The 19,802-nt window shown below is 38.0% G+C and overlaps 1 protein-coding gene across 1 annotated transcript; it reads right to left on the bottom strand.

Moving 5' to 3' along the window:
- Nucleotides 1–5,058: 5,058 nt before the first annotated feature.
- Nucleotides 5,059–10,696, bottom strand: LOC104222631 (internal alternative NAD(P)H-ubiquinone oxidoreductase A2, mitochondrial-like). The gene is made up of 9 exons (XM_009773873.2): nucleotides 10,354–10,696; nucleotides 7,548–8,194; nucleotides 7,211–7,424; nucleotides 6,917–7,077; nucleotides 6,757–6,822; nucleotides 6,498–6,661; nucleotides 6,297–6,411; nucleotides 5,879–6,058; nucleotides 5,059–5,562 (listed from the first exon to the last, which is right to left on the bottom strand). The coding sequence occupies exons 2-9, from the start codon at nucleotides 8,133–8,135 to the stop codon at nucleotides 5,407–5,409; spliced, it is 1,644 nt and encodes a 547-aa protein (XP_009772175.1). The 5' UTR covers nucleotides 8,136–8,194; nucleotides 10,354–10,696; the 3' UTR covers nucleotides 5,059–5,406.
- Nucleotides 10,697–19,802: the final 9,106 nt, after the last annotated feature.

Raw genomic sequence — 19,802 nt, 5'->3', positions numbered from 1 at the left:
ATCATTGCCATAAAATAAGCCCACACCGGTAATCCCCCTTAGATAACGCAATATGTGCTTGATTTCATTCCAATTTCTCCTTGAGCGGAGTTATATCTTGCTAAGACATTAACTGAAAAAGTTATGTCATGCCTTGTAGTGTTAGCAAGATATATTAGCGCACCAATTGCATTAAGATATGGTACTTTAGGACCAAGAAGCTCTTCATTATTTTCATGAGGTCAGAGTGGATCTTTATTTATATCGAGTAATCTCACAACCATCGGGGTACTTAATGGATGTGTTTTATCCACATAGAAGCTCTTTAAAATCTTTTTAGTGTATGCTGATTGAAGGACAAAAATTCCATCTTTCATATATTCAATTTGTAGACCAAGACAAAATTTTGTCTTTCCAAGATCTTTCATTTCAAATTCTTTAAACAGTCTACTGCTTTAGGAAGCTCTCCAGGAGTTCTAATGATATTTGAATCATCAACATACATGGCGATTATAACAAATTCAAATCCATATCCTTTTATAAGGACACAAGGACAAATTGAATTATTCTTATACCCTTCTTTCAACAAGTATTCTCTCGGGCGATTATACCACATGGGCCCTGATTGTTTCAATCCGTATAAGGATTTTTGAAGCTTTATTTAATAAATTTCTTGGAAACCTTAATATGCTCCAAGACAATTTAAATCTTTCAATGATATCAACTATACGCATATCAAGTTTTTCATATATTGCCAGATTAAAACCTGAAGTGACTATATCCACTATAAGAGAACATGTCTCCATATAATCAATGTGAGGATATTTACTAATTTTCTTGTGCCACAAGTCGTCTTTATGTCTATCGACTTGAACCTTTCGCACAAGAACACATTTATACCTCAATTGACTTTATACTTTCAGGTGTTGGACTATCCGTCCAACTTCACATTTTTCAAGTGAAGTCAATTTCATTGCGTATTTTTTATTTGGCCAATCTTTTATCCGTCCAAATTTCATGACAGATTTGATCTCAAGATCCTCGTCAATATTAATCATATTGAGCGCTACATTATATTAACAATATCGTCGACAATCATTTTATGTCGGTTCCATTATTACCCAATAAAGACATAACTTATTGAGATCTCTTTATTTCATTATTTTCAGGTACCTGAGCCTCTCCCATGAGGTCTTATGAAGTGTTATGTCGTGGTGCTCTTCTAGGGCACTTGCCTCCTTATTATGACCATTTTGAATATTTGCCCCTCTCCTTCTTCAAGGAGTTTTATCTTTGGAACCGATTGGTCTGTTACACTTCATGCGTGCCATAGACTCTGTCCCTCATGGACTTTATTCTATTTGGAGCATTAGCAGCTGAAATATGATATTTAGCTTTGGGTCAACAAATGCATCTGGCAATAATTTGTAAATGAATTATCACTTGAACTTCAAGTTTATATTTTCTTGTACGAGGATCTATATGTATTCATAATAATTCATTTCACGTATCACTTTCTCAGCTGTCCATTTTCTCCCCCTAATATTGGGATCACCAACACATTTCCCAACTATCTTTGGGAACTCATCTTTGTGCATTTTGGTGGCATAATTAAATCATATAGCACATCCATATTTCTATATAGAAATTATTTGGTTCCTGACCCTGAACCGATTGTGATAGGGAGAAATTTTTATAACTTGGCTAGATGCGTACAAGTGCTGCTGTATATTAAATAATAAATCTCATACCAAATTTTATTTTTGGGAGTTTTGTTCTCATAACCAATGATTTAGCTATAATTGGAGGCATACAATTTCTGCTAAACCAACTTGGATTTAAACCAGTATTATTAAGATAAATCATCATAATTTATATTCTGGAATTGTGCTCTAATAATTTGAGCAAGCAATCTTGCAAAAACCAAACTGCAAGTTGATAACAAATGCACATGTGACCATAAAATAGATGCATCTATTAAAATCATATAATAGTAAACGGTCCACATGGCAGGTGACTGGGCCCATATATATATATATATATATATCACCTTTATATATATATATATATATATATATATATATCACCTTTTATTCCTTCAAGAAATCAAAGGATTCAATCCCAACCTTTAACTGGTATATCATGAGAATAAGCAGTACAAGAGAATTCTTGAAGAATCTTCTATTCTTCAATATGTGTCAATGTAATTCTTAATTAATTTTTCGCATCATAATTGAACCGATATGGTCAATCGGTCATGCCAATTAATATTTATTTTAGTAAATCTCTAGTTTACTTGTAGCATATGATTCCAGCATCATGCTTATATTTGTATAGTACAAATAGAAAGAAGATCGGGTAACCTTTCATATTTACCCGGTATGATTATAGAAATATGAAGATATTCAATCTTCCTTTCATTTATAGACTCAATATGCCAATCACTTTGACTTATATATTTGAAACTCAAAAAGTTTCTTTTGAGACTTTACAATATCAATGTCATGAATAAGTTTATTCATCCGGGGTAGTAACAAATTAGTTTTTCCGGAGTTCTTAACAACTTTTGTACTACAAGATCTTTTATCATACCATTCATATGGTAAATGTCTCCTTCACGGAGAATATTATATCATAATAAATTGTCATGGTCAAAATCATCATAAGCAAAATCATTTCTTGCTTTAATTTTGCCTTTAATAACTTTTATAAGGCATGACAAAATAATATTTGGCATATCACATGTACGCGACCAATGACATATTCATGTAACCACACAATAATATTTATTCTCTTTATTTTACTCAAACCTCCCTTAGAGGTGAGTTGTGTGGTATTCATATAATCATGAATTGCATGTCTTTATTCATTGCTTTTATCACATATTGCCACATTCAACTTTAGGAATGGGTTTGCATTCTCAATGCTTATCATAAGTCACATTCTGTTCAAGGAATGGATCATAATCAGCGACGTGCTTTATTATTTTCATACCAATTTGATGGTAAACATCGCCTTCACATTTTGAAGGACTATTTTGAGAACCCTTATTGTTCTACTTTTATAATCATAGTGATGATTATTATTATTTTGATATTTGGAACGCCCACGTTCATTGTTCAACCAATTGTCTTCATTGAAACTTATTATGCATTGTTATCACATTCACTTCAAGAATGGAACAAATCAAGTGGAACAATTTTCATGCCTTTTCATGAAAAATATATTATTTTTCTTTAGTCATCATTATATCATCAATATGGTACATTGGGACTCAAACCCAATGTCTTACCAATATAAAGGCATGTTAGGCCATAATAAATTGGGACTCAAACCCAACTCTTATCATTATGGAGCATCAGGACTTGATCCCCATGTCTTACCCTCAATCAATGGCATAATAGGCTAAACAATATTGAGATTGATTCTCAAGCCTTAATTTCAATCACATGCCAAGAAAGTTATACAAAACTAATTTGCAACTTAGCAAATCAAATTTGCTTTCTTAAATAAGTGTACAAATCTCAAATTAGTGTAAATCTTTATTAATTATTTGTAGCATCTATATGAAATACAACCGTTTGTAATCAGAATATATCTTCTAAATTCTATAAGAGTTTAAAAGGATCATAAAATCATTGTCATAATATTTATTGAGTCTCTCTCAAAAATATTGTTGTTTTCGGGGTATACCCTACTTATTGGATTTAATTTAACGCCATGACTTTCCTTCACTCAATTCAACCAAGCAATTAGTGAATAAATTTATCAAAAGTACACCTAACACATATATAGTACTAATACATAAATTCAGCATTTATATTACCTGAAAAGTGACATTATAGGTAACAACTTACCAGTTGTAGCTTGTGCATCATTCATATAAAATACTTAAAAATGGTAAGTCAGTAGCAAGCATCAAGTAGGTCATGGATACTCAAAAATACCTCTTCTAGTAGTCATACTAATCATTGTTTGCTTTCAAATGATACGACCATAAATTATGAAGTATACTTTCTCAATAGCTGGTTTGTTTTCCAAACTTCAAAGAAGTAATTAATCAACCTAGATAAAGATGTGAAGTATTTCTTGTTTTCTTCAAGATGATTTATGCTTTTAATCAGTATGACCAATTTTATTTTATTTTTTATTCCTTTTTTTGGTACTATATGCAAGTGTAAAAATCCAAAAGGAAAAAAATATTCATCCAAGTAAAAGAAAATGTTTAAAGCGGCAGGACAGATTGAAGATAGTTAACACATAAATATGCATAGGACAATTTATATAAAATATCCTTGGTTACCATGACATGCATCATATCAACAATTAACTGCTACTATGATTTTCACATATAGAACTTCGAAAATTTTATTCCATTCATGTGATATAAAAGATGTAATATTAATATGTGCTTATGCAATACAGGTGTAGTACGAAGTTGTGTGCATATGAGATTTTAAAGGAATGACAAGTATAAGATAATCATACCTTCTTACATTTCGTTACTTACCATATGTAGTTTCTCTTTACATTTAACCATGTGATGATATGTATGGCTTCTAATTGTAATCTTTCCGGATGTAGAATTTTTTTGTAGATATATATATACAATTAGTTAGAGACTCGTGCTGATAACGTGTTATGAAATAAAAGCAATTTAGTAAAACATGAACAAGAAATAGAGATAGAGAGAAGGAAGAGATTTTCTTCTTCAATTGTGTGTATTTTCCTATATATTACAAAGCCTTTATATAAGCATGAAAAATGAAGAAAATATGTCATTGAACATAGAAAATATGTCATTGAATATGTCATTAACCATTTGAGAGAAACATCATGAAGGAAGAGTAGACATCCACCGTATTTTGATTTTTATCATAACACCTTCCACCTTTGTTCTCCACCTCCACTATTCACGAGATCAATGTATCATTACAAGGAGAGAATAAAGTTGCTGATACTTCGTCATAATTTTTTTAAAAACTTTTTATCCTCTAAAAGGATCTTGTAAATGAATCAGACGGCGATAACTAATACTACATCGAAGTGTTTATTCGGGCACAACACACAAGCTCATACTTTGGGAATAAAATAGTAACTTGAGATGTTGTTCACTTAATCTTTTGTAAAATCACATAGTACTAATTATGCTTAATGTAAGGGAAATGAGTAAAACTTAAGGGGCTTATGCTTATAAAGTATACATTAGGATTAGTAATTCGATATCCCATGAATCAGCAGTAAAGTGTATACACAAAATGATTAAAGAAACAAAGGCGATCTTGCTTCTTATTCCCGTATTTGATCTCTTCTATCTGTATTTAGCATTTTGGAGCTTCAAAGATGCTCACACTTGACACACTTAGGTAGGTTATCAAGTGTTCAAAAAGTGGATTGGAAACATGAATCCTGCAACAAGTGCTAGTTTTATCCAATCCTAGTATTGTCTCTGCCAAAGACTAACGTTGTTGCCCAGTTCATAGCCACATATATCCTGTTCCTCCAGCTGATAACTCGAGTCAGATATGCAGAGCGCCAAATAAACCAGCTCACAAAGCCTGCTAATGAGATGCCTTTTTCATCCTGACAAACAAAAACGAAGATGAGAACATATATAGTCTAATCTACAAGAAGCAAAGGTAAACAAGCTCTTTCTTGATTGATACAGACATTGAGGTAAATCCAGGATTTATTATCAGTAAGTCCAAAATGAGTGATATCTTATATGCACGCATTAACTTCTTTTTGGGCATATGGAAATTTAGTTCAAGCTATAAGTACAAAGGGTTTAGTTGAATCCATAGAATTCGTCGTAGATGCCTCTGACGACTATGTGTCATAACCTACCAGCAAATACACTTTAGGCTTGAGGGAAGAGTAATGGAGATGATAAGTGTACCTTAGATTGGCGGAGATCAACGAGAGCTTTGTAACGCCCCACGGATGCCATGCTTCCAAGATGCCTGTAGACAAATGGATCTCCTAGAGAGATTTCTTTGGCAGAGAGAGCTTTGCCTCCATTTTGTTTCCCAATGTTGTTGAACAATCCAACAAGGTACTTCCCTTGCCTTTCAGCAACCTATAAAATATTATTGCATTCAGAAAAGTTTTATACTCCAAAGCCAAAGTTCAAGAAAACATAGTGCTTTACCAAGATCACTTAATTCTTGCACTCATTCATGTAAATTTAAGTAGCACCAAGATGGAAGAAACATGTAATTCGCTATAGGAGAAAGGAATGAGGCAGGAAAAATGCGGGCAGATGCATAAACAATGTGCCCGGAGAAGTCAATGACGTATCAGGAAACTTTACTGACCTGAGCAAGGGCCGGAAGCACCGGCTTTCCAGTGTGTTCAAGAAAACCAGCACAATCTCCCAGTGCAAACACATCTTCTACAGAAGGAACCCGCAACCATTCATCGACTCCAACCCTGTAACATGTCTTAAGATTAGTTGGTTGGGTACACGAAAGGGAACCAATTTGCCAAGTTGTTGGAGAAATATTAAGATTCTTTACCTTCCACCAGGAGATTTAGGAACATTTAGTGATCTAACAAATTCAGAAGGACCAACTCCAGTAGACCAAACGAGAAGGCCATATGGGACATCACTTCCATCACTGAGAACTATTTTATTTGGATGTACTTCTTTGACAACACCTCGAACAAGGCGGACACCAACCTGATATATATGAAGTTTTGCAATCATTCATAATTCGAAATACACTGAAGTAACTTATTTCTTGACTCAAGGAAAGCAATTGAGTGATTCAATACCTTAGTCAAATGCTTTGTGGCATATTGGCGCAATCCAACATCAAATGAAGACAAGATCTCATTAGCCTGTCCAAGGAAAGGTGTTAGTAAACCATACTCAGCATAATTCCATTTCCTATCCGATTTAGGTTACCCTACACAGCTGGATTGATATATTTACCTCAATGAGGGTTACACGAATGTAGTTTTTGACATGAGCATAACGTTGACGTACATCTCTCATGATAAAATCACTTAGTTCCCCACTGAATTCAACCCCTGTAGGGCCACCTCCAACAACAACACAGTGCAACAAGCGCTCTTTCTCTTCTTCTGAAATGCCTGTAATTTTACACGTAAAAAATTATACTGCATTTTCTTCAAACCTTGATGTCATATATTATCCTAGAGAGCTTCCAAAGAAGTATGGCACGGCAAGAGTATACGAATATGGAACATTGGGGAATCAAATCACCTGGATTTTCTGAGAGCATCAAGTTCAAAAGAAGCTTCTTCCTGATTTCTTGGGCATGATATACTTCACGAAGGAAAAAGGCATTTTCCCTTACCCCCTTTATTCCAAAGGTCAAGGGATCAGCTCCAGAAGCAATTACAAGCTTGTCATATGCAACTTTAAATCGATAAGGCTCATGAGAGACTCCTTCATCGCCAACAGTCTCACAGTACACCTGATAAAATTTACAAAACCGTTATATTTTCCCATAATATTTGATTGGAGCAAACGGAGGATTTATATTATAAAACTGAGACTTATATCATGGAAGTGAGGAAAAGAAGAGCTTGTCACTCACTTCATGTTTATCAGTGTCAACACCAGAGCAGGATGCTAAGAAGAAATATGAATTTGGATCCTTAGCCAATGCTTTCTGTATCTGACTAACTGGTTCAGCAACTGATCGAAATTCCAATGTTCCAACACAAGTAGATGCAAGCAAAGGGGTAAAGACCATGTGATTTCTTGGTGATATACAAACCACATCATATAACTTAGTGTCTAGCCCTTTAAGGAACCTGCAAGCAGCCCAACCAGAACCAAGAACAACTACTCTAGGCTTTTCGCCCGGTTTTGTTGCTTCAAGGCTAGGATACTTTGAGCTTTCATGCTCTGAATCAGAATCCTCAACCACTTGAGCTTGTGCATGTGAAAACTGATATTGAGGGGTAAACTTCACTCCTCTTTTCCCAAGCCTTATTTCATTTATCCTCTGTATGCTTAGAATGCATGATGAATTGAAACCTGCTACAGCATTTTCAGAAATAGGCGCGGGATGATTCAATGATGAAATGCCTTCACAGAATTTATTTCTTTCACTAGCATAGATTCCAACTGCACCTCCGGAGCGCCTTAAGCTACTCCTTGCAGCCCTTACCAATGCCATGTCCAGTGCACGACTTACCACAGCTGATATTCTTTGGTATGCAACCTTTAAGAATCACACTGGAAAAGGGAAGAAGGTATATGTGAGTTTTTTGAGCTCTCAATTGAAAGCTCGAAGACACTTATATAGAAGAAAACCCCAGAAGTGTGAAGAATTAAAGACTATGAACTTTGAAGTTATGAATATCAGTCAAGGGCATGACAAAAGCTAGAGAAATATGATTCTTAGGATTACCAGAGCAGAAACAGACAGGACAACATTGCACTTGTTTCTGGTGGCAGTTTCAATGCGAACAGTTCTGTAAAATTCTTAGAAGGAATCCAGATATAAAATACCTGTATCTACAAATAGAATATGCCATGATTCTTAATGGCATTTACTACAATCTCAGTTCTCTAGAAAAACATGGTTAGTAAGTGCCAAACTCTAAAATTGGTAGCATATTTTACAAGAATCTGGTCGCTTCTGCTTGCTTTAAGATGGAGGAAAAGACAAGAAAATGAAGAGTGGAACCAGACTTTTCAGCTCTGCCAATTTGAACTTCATTTTCTCAATAGCTTTACTTATATTTACATGTAACAAATTGCATATGAATTCACCATTCTTAATGTGTGTTGTGAAATCCAAAACTAATGCTACTTACAAGTAGAAAACAACTTGATGTCAGGTATAAAGTCTGATGCCATTACAGGTTTTGCAATTCCTTAGTACAGACCTCAGAGTAAACTATTTGCTGACACAATGTTCCAAACTATCAGCAAAACCTCATTGGATTAAATTTCTGAATATTACATACTTAATTTGAATTGGAATGACAGAACATGTCTAGCAATGGAAGAAATGTAATCACTAACAATGCAAGAATCTATAAAGTAAGGTAAACAACATTAATCTCTCATATGATACTAAGTCCAATCTTGTTTTCCATAAAATATATAGTTCTACATAAAAATAGCTTGCATCATCGAAAAGATGGTTTCAGTTATTATACACAAACAAAGAAAAGAAATTTCAAGACATAGATTGACAAAATCAGACTGAAGAAAAGATTGGCTGCATCACAGAAAAAAGAAAGATTGACAACACCAGCCTATCAGGCGGTGCTACACATAATTTAGCATAAAATTTAATATATATATATATACAGGGGCGAAGCTACTTTGGTTGAAGGGTCGCCGAAAAATTATCCTACATATAAGGTAAAATATTACTTGTTATTGATTAAAAACAGACTTTGAACGCCCTTGGATAGCCCACTAGCAAAGGGTGTTCAAAATTTGAACACCCTTATTGAATTTCCTGGCTTCGCCACTATATATATATATATATATATATATATATATATATATATATATATATATATATATATATATATATGTGTGTGTGTGTGTATGTGTGTGTAAATATAAATTAAGAATAAATGTTGTATACGTTAAAAATGCCATAAGGTTTTGCAATTCCTTAGTACAGACAGACCTCAGAGTAAGCTATTTGCTGACACAATGTTCCAAACTATCAGCAAAATCCCATTGGACTAAATTTCTGGACATTACATACTTAAGTTGAATTTGGAATGACAGAAAATGTCTAGCAATAGAAGAAAATGTAATCACTAGCACATTGAGTTAGACTCGAGATTTATTTTTTAAATTGTATAGGACGAGCAGGACATGTGGGAGTTAAGTATCATACAAGGAAATGAGTTGATTGTTTTCTTATATAGCCTTGGAAAAATCTGGCTTCATGACCAAACTGAAATATTTTGGCTTAGTAAAGGGCCTAATGGCATATGCCAAAGCACATTTTGAGCTATATATAGATCAAGAATCTCCTGATCTGTGCTCAGCATGAACCCTAAGGCCTAAACCCTGCCGCCACTTGTCTTTCTTTTGGTGGAGGGTGATTGGGGGCCGGGCTATTTGGTACATACACAAGCCAAAATATCAAACTAAACCAAAAGAAGAAGAAAAAGGAAAGAAATCTGGACACCAAGGAAAACAAAGGAAAGAAATCCCATTTTTGTTATTGTGGCTATCATTTTCATAATATAACTGACTGGACTAAATATTAATTAAATGTGTTCAGAAAACTCAGAGTGGTACAACATATGGTTCAAAACTAATGAAAGTACTACTGCTAACACATGATACAATCAAAATCCAGCATAAAAATACAGAGAAATACCTGAAAATCAGAAGAAGGGGAAAAAAAAAATTACCTTTGGGAGTTTAATGATGAAGAAGAAAGCACAGATTTGTTGAGCAGCTGTCCAGGATATCTGGAGTTTAACAGTAAGCTTTTGAAACAAAGAATAAAAAGAGCCACCCTTTTATTCTATATTTTTATACACAAAACCTTGAGCAGCAAGAAAGTCTGGTCACAGTTCTCACACCTCCACATGCAAAATCTTTTTTAATGTAAGAAGATGGGGTCTGAGAGATCATAAAAGCAAGTGTTTTGCTGCTATAAAATAATATTCTAATTCTGCTGCAAATTTATATGAAGGGAGTAATAGTTTCTAGTAATAATATAAAGCATGCTGGATACGCGGAAGGCAAAAGGAAAGAGGCGGTTTCTTTGACTCAGCCATTTCGGTAACAATATGGGAATATTCGGCCATCTTACATCACTTCTACCAAAACGACCACGTTTTGCTTCCTTCTTTGTCTTAGGTCAAACAAGCAGCCGCGCTTGCCTTCATTATTTGGTTTTCCAAAACACTCCTAATAACTAGAACGGTATTATCACTTTTAGTCCATGCTAGAAACTATTTATATTTGATAGTCGAAAAAGTATATAAAATTTATATAATTTTTACATATAACATACAGAATATATATATATTTTCAACGGATATATAATGTCATTTTTCCATAAATAAATATAACAAATTATGCTTCTAGACTACTTCCTGCTAGAAGAAGTATTTTTTTAGAAAAATTATGATCTTAAAGTGTAACGTAAAAGGAGGATATTAAGGGTAAAATTAAAAGTGAAGTTAAATTTATTTTTAAATGTAAAAAAATATTCTTTTTTTATATGACTAATAAGTAAATAATGCCAGATAAAGAAATACATGTAAATAATTGGCTTACTATATTTAAGGACCAATTATAGGGAGGACCTCTCGTATTAAAATATGATATTATTAATTGATTTAATTAATAAGAAGAAAATTAAACCCTAGAGAACGATAATGTAAATGGGTAAACTTTTCTTCCCAAGGGATTCTAAATGCATATTTCTTACTCCCTCCTGTACATAATCCTTTTAGCCTTTTTATTTTTGTCCAAAATAAATATTCTTTTACCTAATTAAAAAGAAATTAATTTTTTTTCTTCAAAACTTGTCCTTATTTATATATTCTAATGTGTCAACGGAATAATATGCAAATTTTAATTAAATATTTTTTAGTAAATATATCTTTTTTTCCTCTAAGAGTTACTACTTTCTTAAGGGGTATGTCAATGATAAAAAAGTCACTTATGGACGTGGGAAGTATTTTTTTCTAGATCTAATTGAAAGAAAAAGTTCACGTTCGAACACCTATATGAATCTGGCCTTAAAATTTCAGAATATTCCCAAGGATCTTGAAAAACTGGAAATGTGGAACACACGAAACAAAGATAAAAGTTGGAGAGAATGTGTGAAGGATATAATAATAAGAATTTAAGAGTTTGTTTACTGTGAAAATGGTAATAACAATTAAATTTGATTATGAAACTCTAAAAATACGTGATCTATTTTTATGCTAGTTGTTAAGTAGATGAAGCTATGTGTGAGACTTAGAAACGAGATAAGAGCTAGTAAAAAGTAAGGTGATAACCAAACCGATAGGTTAACAATCGAGGCCTCGAGCTTGTCGATTCGAGGGTCTCGAGGTCGATTCCGGAGCTCGACTGTGAGCTATCGAAGGTGATCGGAGTATGACTAACAATTATAATAAAATCAATGAAGGCTCTTTATGGCCAATGATAAGCAATAAATGATGAACAATAATGAAGATAATAAATGGAAGCAATAATATCAAGAGAATGTGTTAGAGAGCAGAGAGAATGTTCTTGTATATTTCGTGTGGAGCAATTGAAGCAACAAAGGTCTCTAAAATGATAAGGATCCCCTTTATATATGAGGGGAATCCCAACATAGTACAAGATGCATTAATTATACAGATATGGAGATGGGACAGCTAGATGGCGCCCTGATTCAGGTATAGAGTAACTTACTAGACTTTGTCAGCCCTAGCCGTGTGCCTTGGGAACTCCCCATTTCTATCATAGTCATGGTCAACATTGTCCCCAGGTCGAGCATCGACGAACCTCGAGAGAGGAAACTCGACCGTAGCCTTGTAGACTCGAGCCTCCGAGATGATCCTCTAAGGTGTTTCGATGGCGAGGAATTGGACCCTCCGATTTCACCGTATACAGATAATCCCCGCATTTCTTAGAGAGGGGCGATAAGAAACGATTTTGACATCCAACTCTTCGGACTTCCCCTGATGATGTCATATTGATGATATCATACTTATGACGTAAGCCTTCACGATAACCGAGACATCCCATGGACTTGTCTTTTCAGTGTTATTCAATGCGCTGCCGATCCCCATTCTTCAAAGCGACAGTATTGCCATCGATTCAGTTTTCAATAACGTATTGATTGCGCATGCCGATCCGTCTTTCAAAGGCATTGATGGCGTTGTCGGCCATACTATCACCCTCTATAAATGGGGGCCTTCCGGTACTATCTTTTTATCCAAGTGCCTTTTAACATCTTTCCATCCCTTTCTTCTCACTATCCTCCTCCATTGCTTCCCACCATATTTGGGGTCTATGGCCTTAAGGTTACATGACGGCATTCTCATCAGCCACGCTATGGCCTTTTTCCTGGGCTTTCCCTTGCTGAGCGAGATTATACTGTCTTGTTGTTGTTGTTACGGTTGTTACTGCTGTCATCAATGGTTCGAGGTAATGAGATAGGGGGCCGACTTCTTCCAACTTAGGAGGACATTTGGACTCTACACCGCTACTCGGGAGAGTGTTCAGACTATATACCGCTGCTCACTCTCCTACCCTGGCCTGGTGTGGCACTTCATTCCCTTGGTTTTCCAAGGGATAAAATGGCACAACTGGCCGCTAAACTTGCATGGTACAATGTCCCATAAGGCGGACTTGGAGCAGCCGTGCATGTAGGGTTGATGCTCTCCAAATCCTCTACCTCTGGCTTTGGCAGGCTATGTCTCTTTTTTCTGCTTCTTCTGCATCACTTTCCTCTTCTTCATCTTCCCACTTTACTCTTCTTCATCTTCGCTCTCGAAGATATTATTCTAAAGGACCGAGATGAAACCCCAGAGGAGGTGGCGGTAGAAGATATTGCGCCCGAGGATGCATGCCCGAGGAAATGGTGCTCGAAGATGTTGCTGCCGAGGATACACCTTTAAGAGTAGGCTAGGCTCTAGGCTTTTACTATATGTATACCTTTTCTCTTCTTTGTTTCTGTGTAAGGACCTCATGGGCTTCTGTAATCAAATTTTTATGAATACAAAGATATTTCTTCAATTTTGTCTTCGATGCTTGCTATATTCCCTTTTATTTATGTTTACGGAGACTCTGAATGCACAATTCTATCGGCTGTTGCCAATATCGAGCCCAGGTGTGAGCATTTTTCCTAACCTTCGATTGATTAATACGGCTCCCCGTGGAACCTTTTTGCCATTCCTTGGACCAAGCCTGGATTGGGCCGATAAACTTGGGTCATCGGGACCCTTACTTCGAGTTGACTGAAAGTAATGCTTCGAGCCTTGAGATCGGGATTTACCATTTATATCCAGCGATAATCTTTGAGGGGAGATTTGCTCGGAGGTCTGAGGATAAGGACTACCTTTAAGCTTTGGAGAGCAGTCCCCGAGTGAGGGTTCGTTCAAACCCAGGCCACGTGGAAACCTGCTTTGGACTTAGCGTAGATAGCCTTAAGGCGTTGTAGATAGATCTCGAACGAGGTTTTACTCGAATTTAGATGGTACCCCGTGATCAAGCCCATCTGGGTGGAGTTTAAATGCTTATTTCTTTGGAGCCTAACTCCTTTTTAACGGAGGTCCTCGAGGTCGGGTACCACCTCGAGACTTGTAATCATGTTATTGGCTTCCTGGAGCCTAACTTTTTTTTGATGGAGATCTTTGAGGTCGGGTACCACCTCGGGACTGGCGATGATGCCATTGGCTTCTTAGAGCTTAACTTCTCCTTGCTGGAGGTCTTCGAGGTCGGGTACCACCTTGGGACTTGCGATGATGTCGTTGGCTTCTTGGAGCCCAACCTCTCTCTAATGAAGGTCCTCGAGGTCGGGTACCACCTCAGGACTTGTGGTGATGCCGTTGGTTTCTTAGAGCTTAACTTCTCCTTGTTGGAGGTCCTCGAGGTCGGGTACCACCTCGGGACTTGCGATGATGTCGTTGGCTTCTTGGAGCCCAACCTCTCTTTGATGCAGGTCCTCGAGGTCGGGTACCACCTTGGGACATGCGGTGATACCGTTGGCTTCTTAGAGCCTAACTTCCCTTTTGATGGAGGTCCTCGAGGTCGGGTACCACCTCGGGACTTGCGGTGATACGGGAATTTCCTTTCCTAATACATTACATGGCGTCGCCTAATGTACGATATGACTGCAAAGTTATTGAGGCGATTTGGTGATATCAGTCAGTGTTTTTAATCAGCTTTTGAGGCAGGCGGATCGTCGCCGTTTTTTCCATATATAGGGTTGTTTCTGCTCTTTTAGAGATACCACTATTTTAAGTAATTACCCTTCTTTTTCTGCGTTAAGCCTTTCATTACTTTAGTACGTACGTACTTGCACAAATTCCTACTTTAGTTCTCTAATTTTGCCATAGACATGATTGCCGCATTGGTGTCTGTCCGGCAGAGAGGGGAGAACTCTGCCTCCGAAATTTAGGACCAGCGAGAGTATACCTTGAAGATAACTTATTTGATAGGAGAAGATCATCTTGGGTTGGTGAGAAAAGACTGCAGATGGGGGGAGGAAGTAGTGTTACAGATACTTTCCCCGGATGAGGGCATCACGGCTCGTGCCGATGGATTCTTGAATGTGTACACGTATCCTTTCACACTGGGCCCCCTTGATAGGGTTGTATTCGACTTTTGTTTAAAGTATCGGGTTACCTGGTGCAGATCCACCCATCATTTTGGCGAATATTGTTGATGATGAGATTTTTGCGGAGAAAGCGGGGCTTGAACTGACACTCAGTCATCTTATTAGTAGGGGTGTTCATAAAAATCCGAAAAACTGAACCAACCGACCAAAAAAACCGATACTTTTTGGTTTGGTTTGGTTTTGGTTTTGAATTTTAAAAACCAATCAAATTTGGTTTGGTTTTGGTTTTAATCAGAAAAAAACCGAACCAAACCGACTATAGGAATAACTATTTCAAATTTATTATTACACCTATATATATGTATATTGTTATAAAAAGTTTCAAAAAATTTATGGTAAATGTTAATAGTTTGCACTTTTAATATAGTTCTTTACCTTTACATTCTAGTTTGATTGGTAGTTTTCTTTTGTTTAGTGTAAGAATCCATTTCGTGTTAAAAATAACATATTTTTAATTGAGTCCTTAAATTATTCATCACTATTTGATTCAATTATCATCAATATATTTTGGTAAATAATAGATTTCTTAAAGGGCAATTGATTTGATAGTGTTACATTAAAAATGTGGTCGCCGAAATAGGTATTTGGTAGTGTATGTCTTATATTTAAGAAAAACTGACAAATAACCGAAAAAACCAAAAAACTGACATAAACCAAATCGAGAAAAACCGACTTAATTGGTTTGGTTTGGTTCTAATATTTGAAAAATCGACTTACTTGGTTTGGTTTCTTTTTAGGAAAAAACCGATCCAAACCGAACCATGAACACCCCTACTTATTAGGTTGTACCGGCCCTTTCACCATCGAGGTCTGCTAACCTTGCGATGCCGGTCCACCACGCCCCTCGTTGTTGATGATGAGGAAGATGGAGATCGGAAGTGGATGAGTCGATTCGTCCGAATCCGGACCGCTGACATTATACCCATGGAGCTTATGCCATTCCCTGAGGAATGGATCTATACACGTAAGTGGTACATTCTGTGCCTTCTCAGTTCTGTTTATGGTGAATGCTGGTTTCGTAACTGCGCCTTCTTTTCTTTTTCTGCAGCGGCTTCATGGGCGTCGGGCGAGGTTCTTGATCTACCGGATTGGGTTCGGAGGTTGGCGACCTACTCGACTTGTGATGAGCGCAAGTGGCGAGCTTTGTCCTGGGGCATATGGGAAGCAAAACATCATGGTGCATGTTGTGTTATTTTTTCCTTTCCCTTCCTTCAATTTTTCCCTTTCTACGTATTAATCTTGTTGTTTTAGGCAACGAAGAGCATTCCGAGGCGAGGCCGCGCCCCTTTGGAGATGGGGAAGGATTGCTAGCTTCTAGGCTAAAGAACGACAACAATAAGCGAGAGATGCCTCTACAGGGCGATGGCGCTCGAGGCAAGGCGAAGCCGGACCGGGGCTTCAGAGTGGAATCATTGTCGGGGCCTACCGTGCTTGTGGTTCTTGACTTTGGAAAGGTGGTTTTTCTGTTGTTGTCGTCTTCTTTTTCCGTTGAAAGTACTTTGAGGGATACTCAAAACCTGGGGTCACATACACCGAGCGACCGTGCCTCGACCGGAGTCGACCCTTTCAGAGCTGAGGGAGCTAGGTTGGAAGATGTGTGCTCGTCCTTCGAGAAAACCCAATGGCTTCACTTCGTGGTTAGTTTCTGCACATGCCTTTCGAGCTTCGCGCCTTCCCTTCATTATTGGGTTTTCTTTTGCAGGCCTTCGACAAGCTTAAGTCCGGGTTGCTTCGTCGCGAAGCTAGGCTGCGGAAAGCTCTAGATGAGGTGAGATCCCTTAGGCTCCTTTGCGATGAAAAGGAAGATGAGTTGGTACACTTGCGGTATGAGGTGAGTCAGAGCTTGAATTATGAGAGCTACTTAAAGGAGCAGGTAATTTTCTGTCCTGGGTGAGCGTGCATTCTGCCTTCTAGCTTCTGAGGCTAATGCTTCGTTTATTGCAGTTGCAGAAAAAGATGGAGGCCCTAGAGCACCTTCGGGATGAAGCTGGCCGAGCCAAGTATGAGCATGATGAGCTAAAAGCTCAGGCGGAGGCTCAGGCTTTAGAGGGGAAGGGTGCTCTGGCTAAAGTTCCCACTTTTGAGGCTCAACTTCGCTTAGCTTGCGATAACGTTTCGGTTCAAATAGATATGATTACGAAGCTTGAGTCCGAGCTTTCGAAGGTCAGGGCTGAGATCATTGATGCCCGGGTTGAAGCCGTACTGAGCCAAACTAATGCTAACCAGAATATGGCGATCTATTTAAAGGACGCTACCGATGCTCAAGCTGAGCTGAGAAGGATCCTCGATCGCGAAGAGAGGATTAGAGAATATGCTCATTGCAAGTCTCGAAGAAAGATTCTCGAGGAGATTCGTGTTAGGGGTTTTGTCCTCTCGGAAGAGTTGGCGCGAACGAGGTCGAACGAGCTTGATGCTCGGTTACTTCTGTCTGACACCGAAGAAAGAGAAGATGAGTCTGTTAGGCCGTACCCCCCCAAGAGGGCGTAGATTTTGCCGTCTGTATACATCATTTTCAAAGTATGTTTGCAGATGGAGATTTTGTTCTTTTGTATATGTGTATAAAAGAAAACCTTGCAGCTTTACTTCTTTCGTATCTCTCTTTGTCTTGAATTTGGCCATGTGAACTGGTCTTTGGGTCGATGGGAATCCTTAGATTTGTGATAGGGCCCTGAGGCTCATTAGGCTGGCCCATAGCCTTTTATGTACTTGGCCAATTCGACCTTTTACGTGTGGCCCTGAGGCTCATTGGGCTGGCTCATAGCCTTTTATGTACTTGGCCAATTCGACCTTTTACGCCTTGGGTCGAATCGACCTCTTATGTGGCCTGGCGACAATGCCTTGCCCTTAGGCATATTTAGTTAACTATTTTGGGTTCAGTCTCCAAGTCATGTTTCGACTTGAGCTCATTCGACCCTCAAATTTTCGAATTTGTGTGGGCTGGCGACAAGGGCTCTTATGCCTTGCCCTTAGGCATATTTAGTTAACTATTTTGGGTTCAGTCTCCAAGTCGGGTTTCGACTTGAGCTCATTCGACCCTCAAGTTTTCAGATTTGTGTGGGCTGGCGACAATGGCTCTTACGCCTTGGGCCGATGCGGCCTTTTATGCGGGCTGGCGACAATGGCTCTTACGCCTTGGGTCAAAGCCACCTTTTATTGGCTTTATTTTTCCTCGTTAAGGACTTTTTGAAATAATTTTTGCCTGACTCTTCGACGGTTCGATAAAAACCTTGATTACAAGTCAATATGTGGAGATAATCGAGCACTTCGGGAGGTTTGGCTCGGAGGCTGAGTATCTCAAAACTTGTGATTTGGAGCTGACATGGTCGAAGCTCTTTTGCCTATATCGTGGGTAGTCTATTTAACCGGTTCTTTTCGAAGTAGCTTCGAAGTAATTGAAGGCATGTGATTTTGTAGAGACGGTCGGGCGTCCCCGAGTCGCGTTAGTATGGCTGGTACAACTGTATGATCGTAGTCATTTATGCTTGGCCGGAGCCATTTTTGATCCCGAGTGGAGTAGTTTCAACATCTATATCAAGGGTATGCCTTTTGGGGGTCTTACAAGTTCGATATATAGCCTTAACTATGAGATCAGGTTTATGCCTTTAGTAAGGTCTTAGAAAATTTTCATGCCTTTGAGGTCTTACAATTTTTAGATACTTGGTACAAGTATGGTTCATGCCTTGCTTGAGGTCTTATAGATACTGTTGCTGCCTTATGTAGGTCTTACGAGACCGAGTCTACCCGCTTGGGGTCTTATGGCCTCGGTTTTTTTAATGGATGGTGATTGGCGATAGTCCCCGAGTCATTACTCGTAAACTTGGTATTGCCTCATTGAGGGCTTACGATTTCGGAGATTCCGACCCCGAGGTCGTGCGATTTTTGAGATTTTGATGCCAGTCCCCGACTGTTCGGGACACTTTCAGCCTTGGAGATGTTTCGTGTTTTTCATGTTGCCTCACTTGAGGGCTTATGAGTTTGGAGTCCCGACCCGGGGGTCGTTCAGATGTTGAATTGTTAACGCCAGTCCCCGAGTGCTCGAGATGTTTTTGTCAAAGAAGTCATTTTCGCAAAGATGTCGAGTTTCTTTTGGAGCGTGAGATGCTTTGATAAAAGATATTCTTTGATTACTTGGTACAAGTATACATGTTTTTGCTGTCAGGGGTCCGGCTATACGGGCACGGTTCGTTCGACCATTTGGCCCGGTACATCATTTTCCTATTGGAACCCCATTTGGCGTTTCTTGGATTTTCTGAGTGGATGACCTTTCGGGGGGATGCTCATCAGTGTTCGTGGTTGTTTGCAAAAGAAGTCTTGAATACTTGTCGAGTCTTCCTTAGGTAGTATGCAGATGTTTCCTCATTAAAAACCTTGCTGGTAGAACCCTTTTCGGGACAAAAACTCGGTCGAAGGAAAAGAGTGCAACGGATGATTTAAAACCTTAAGGTCTTCGGGCTGGGTTAGCGCTTTGACTACTTCGGTCAGGCGCCTGTATAAGAGTTAGTGTGAAAT

The sequence above is a fragment of the Nicotiana sylvestris genome, chromosome 2 (assembly GCF_000393655.2).
Source record: "Nicotiana sylvestris chromosome 2, ASM39365v2, whole genome shotgun sequence".
NCBI classification, from domain to species: domain Eukaryota; kingdom Viridiplantae; phylum Streptophyta; class Magnoliopsida; order Solanales; family Solanaceae; genus Nicotiana; species Nicotiana sylvestris.
The sequence above is the reverse complement of the archived record's forward strand: the minus strand, read 5'-3'. Positions and strand labels throughout refer to the sequence as shown.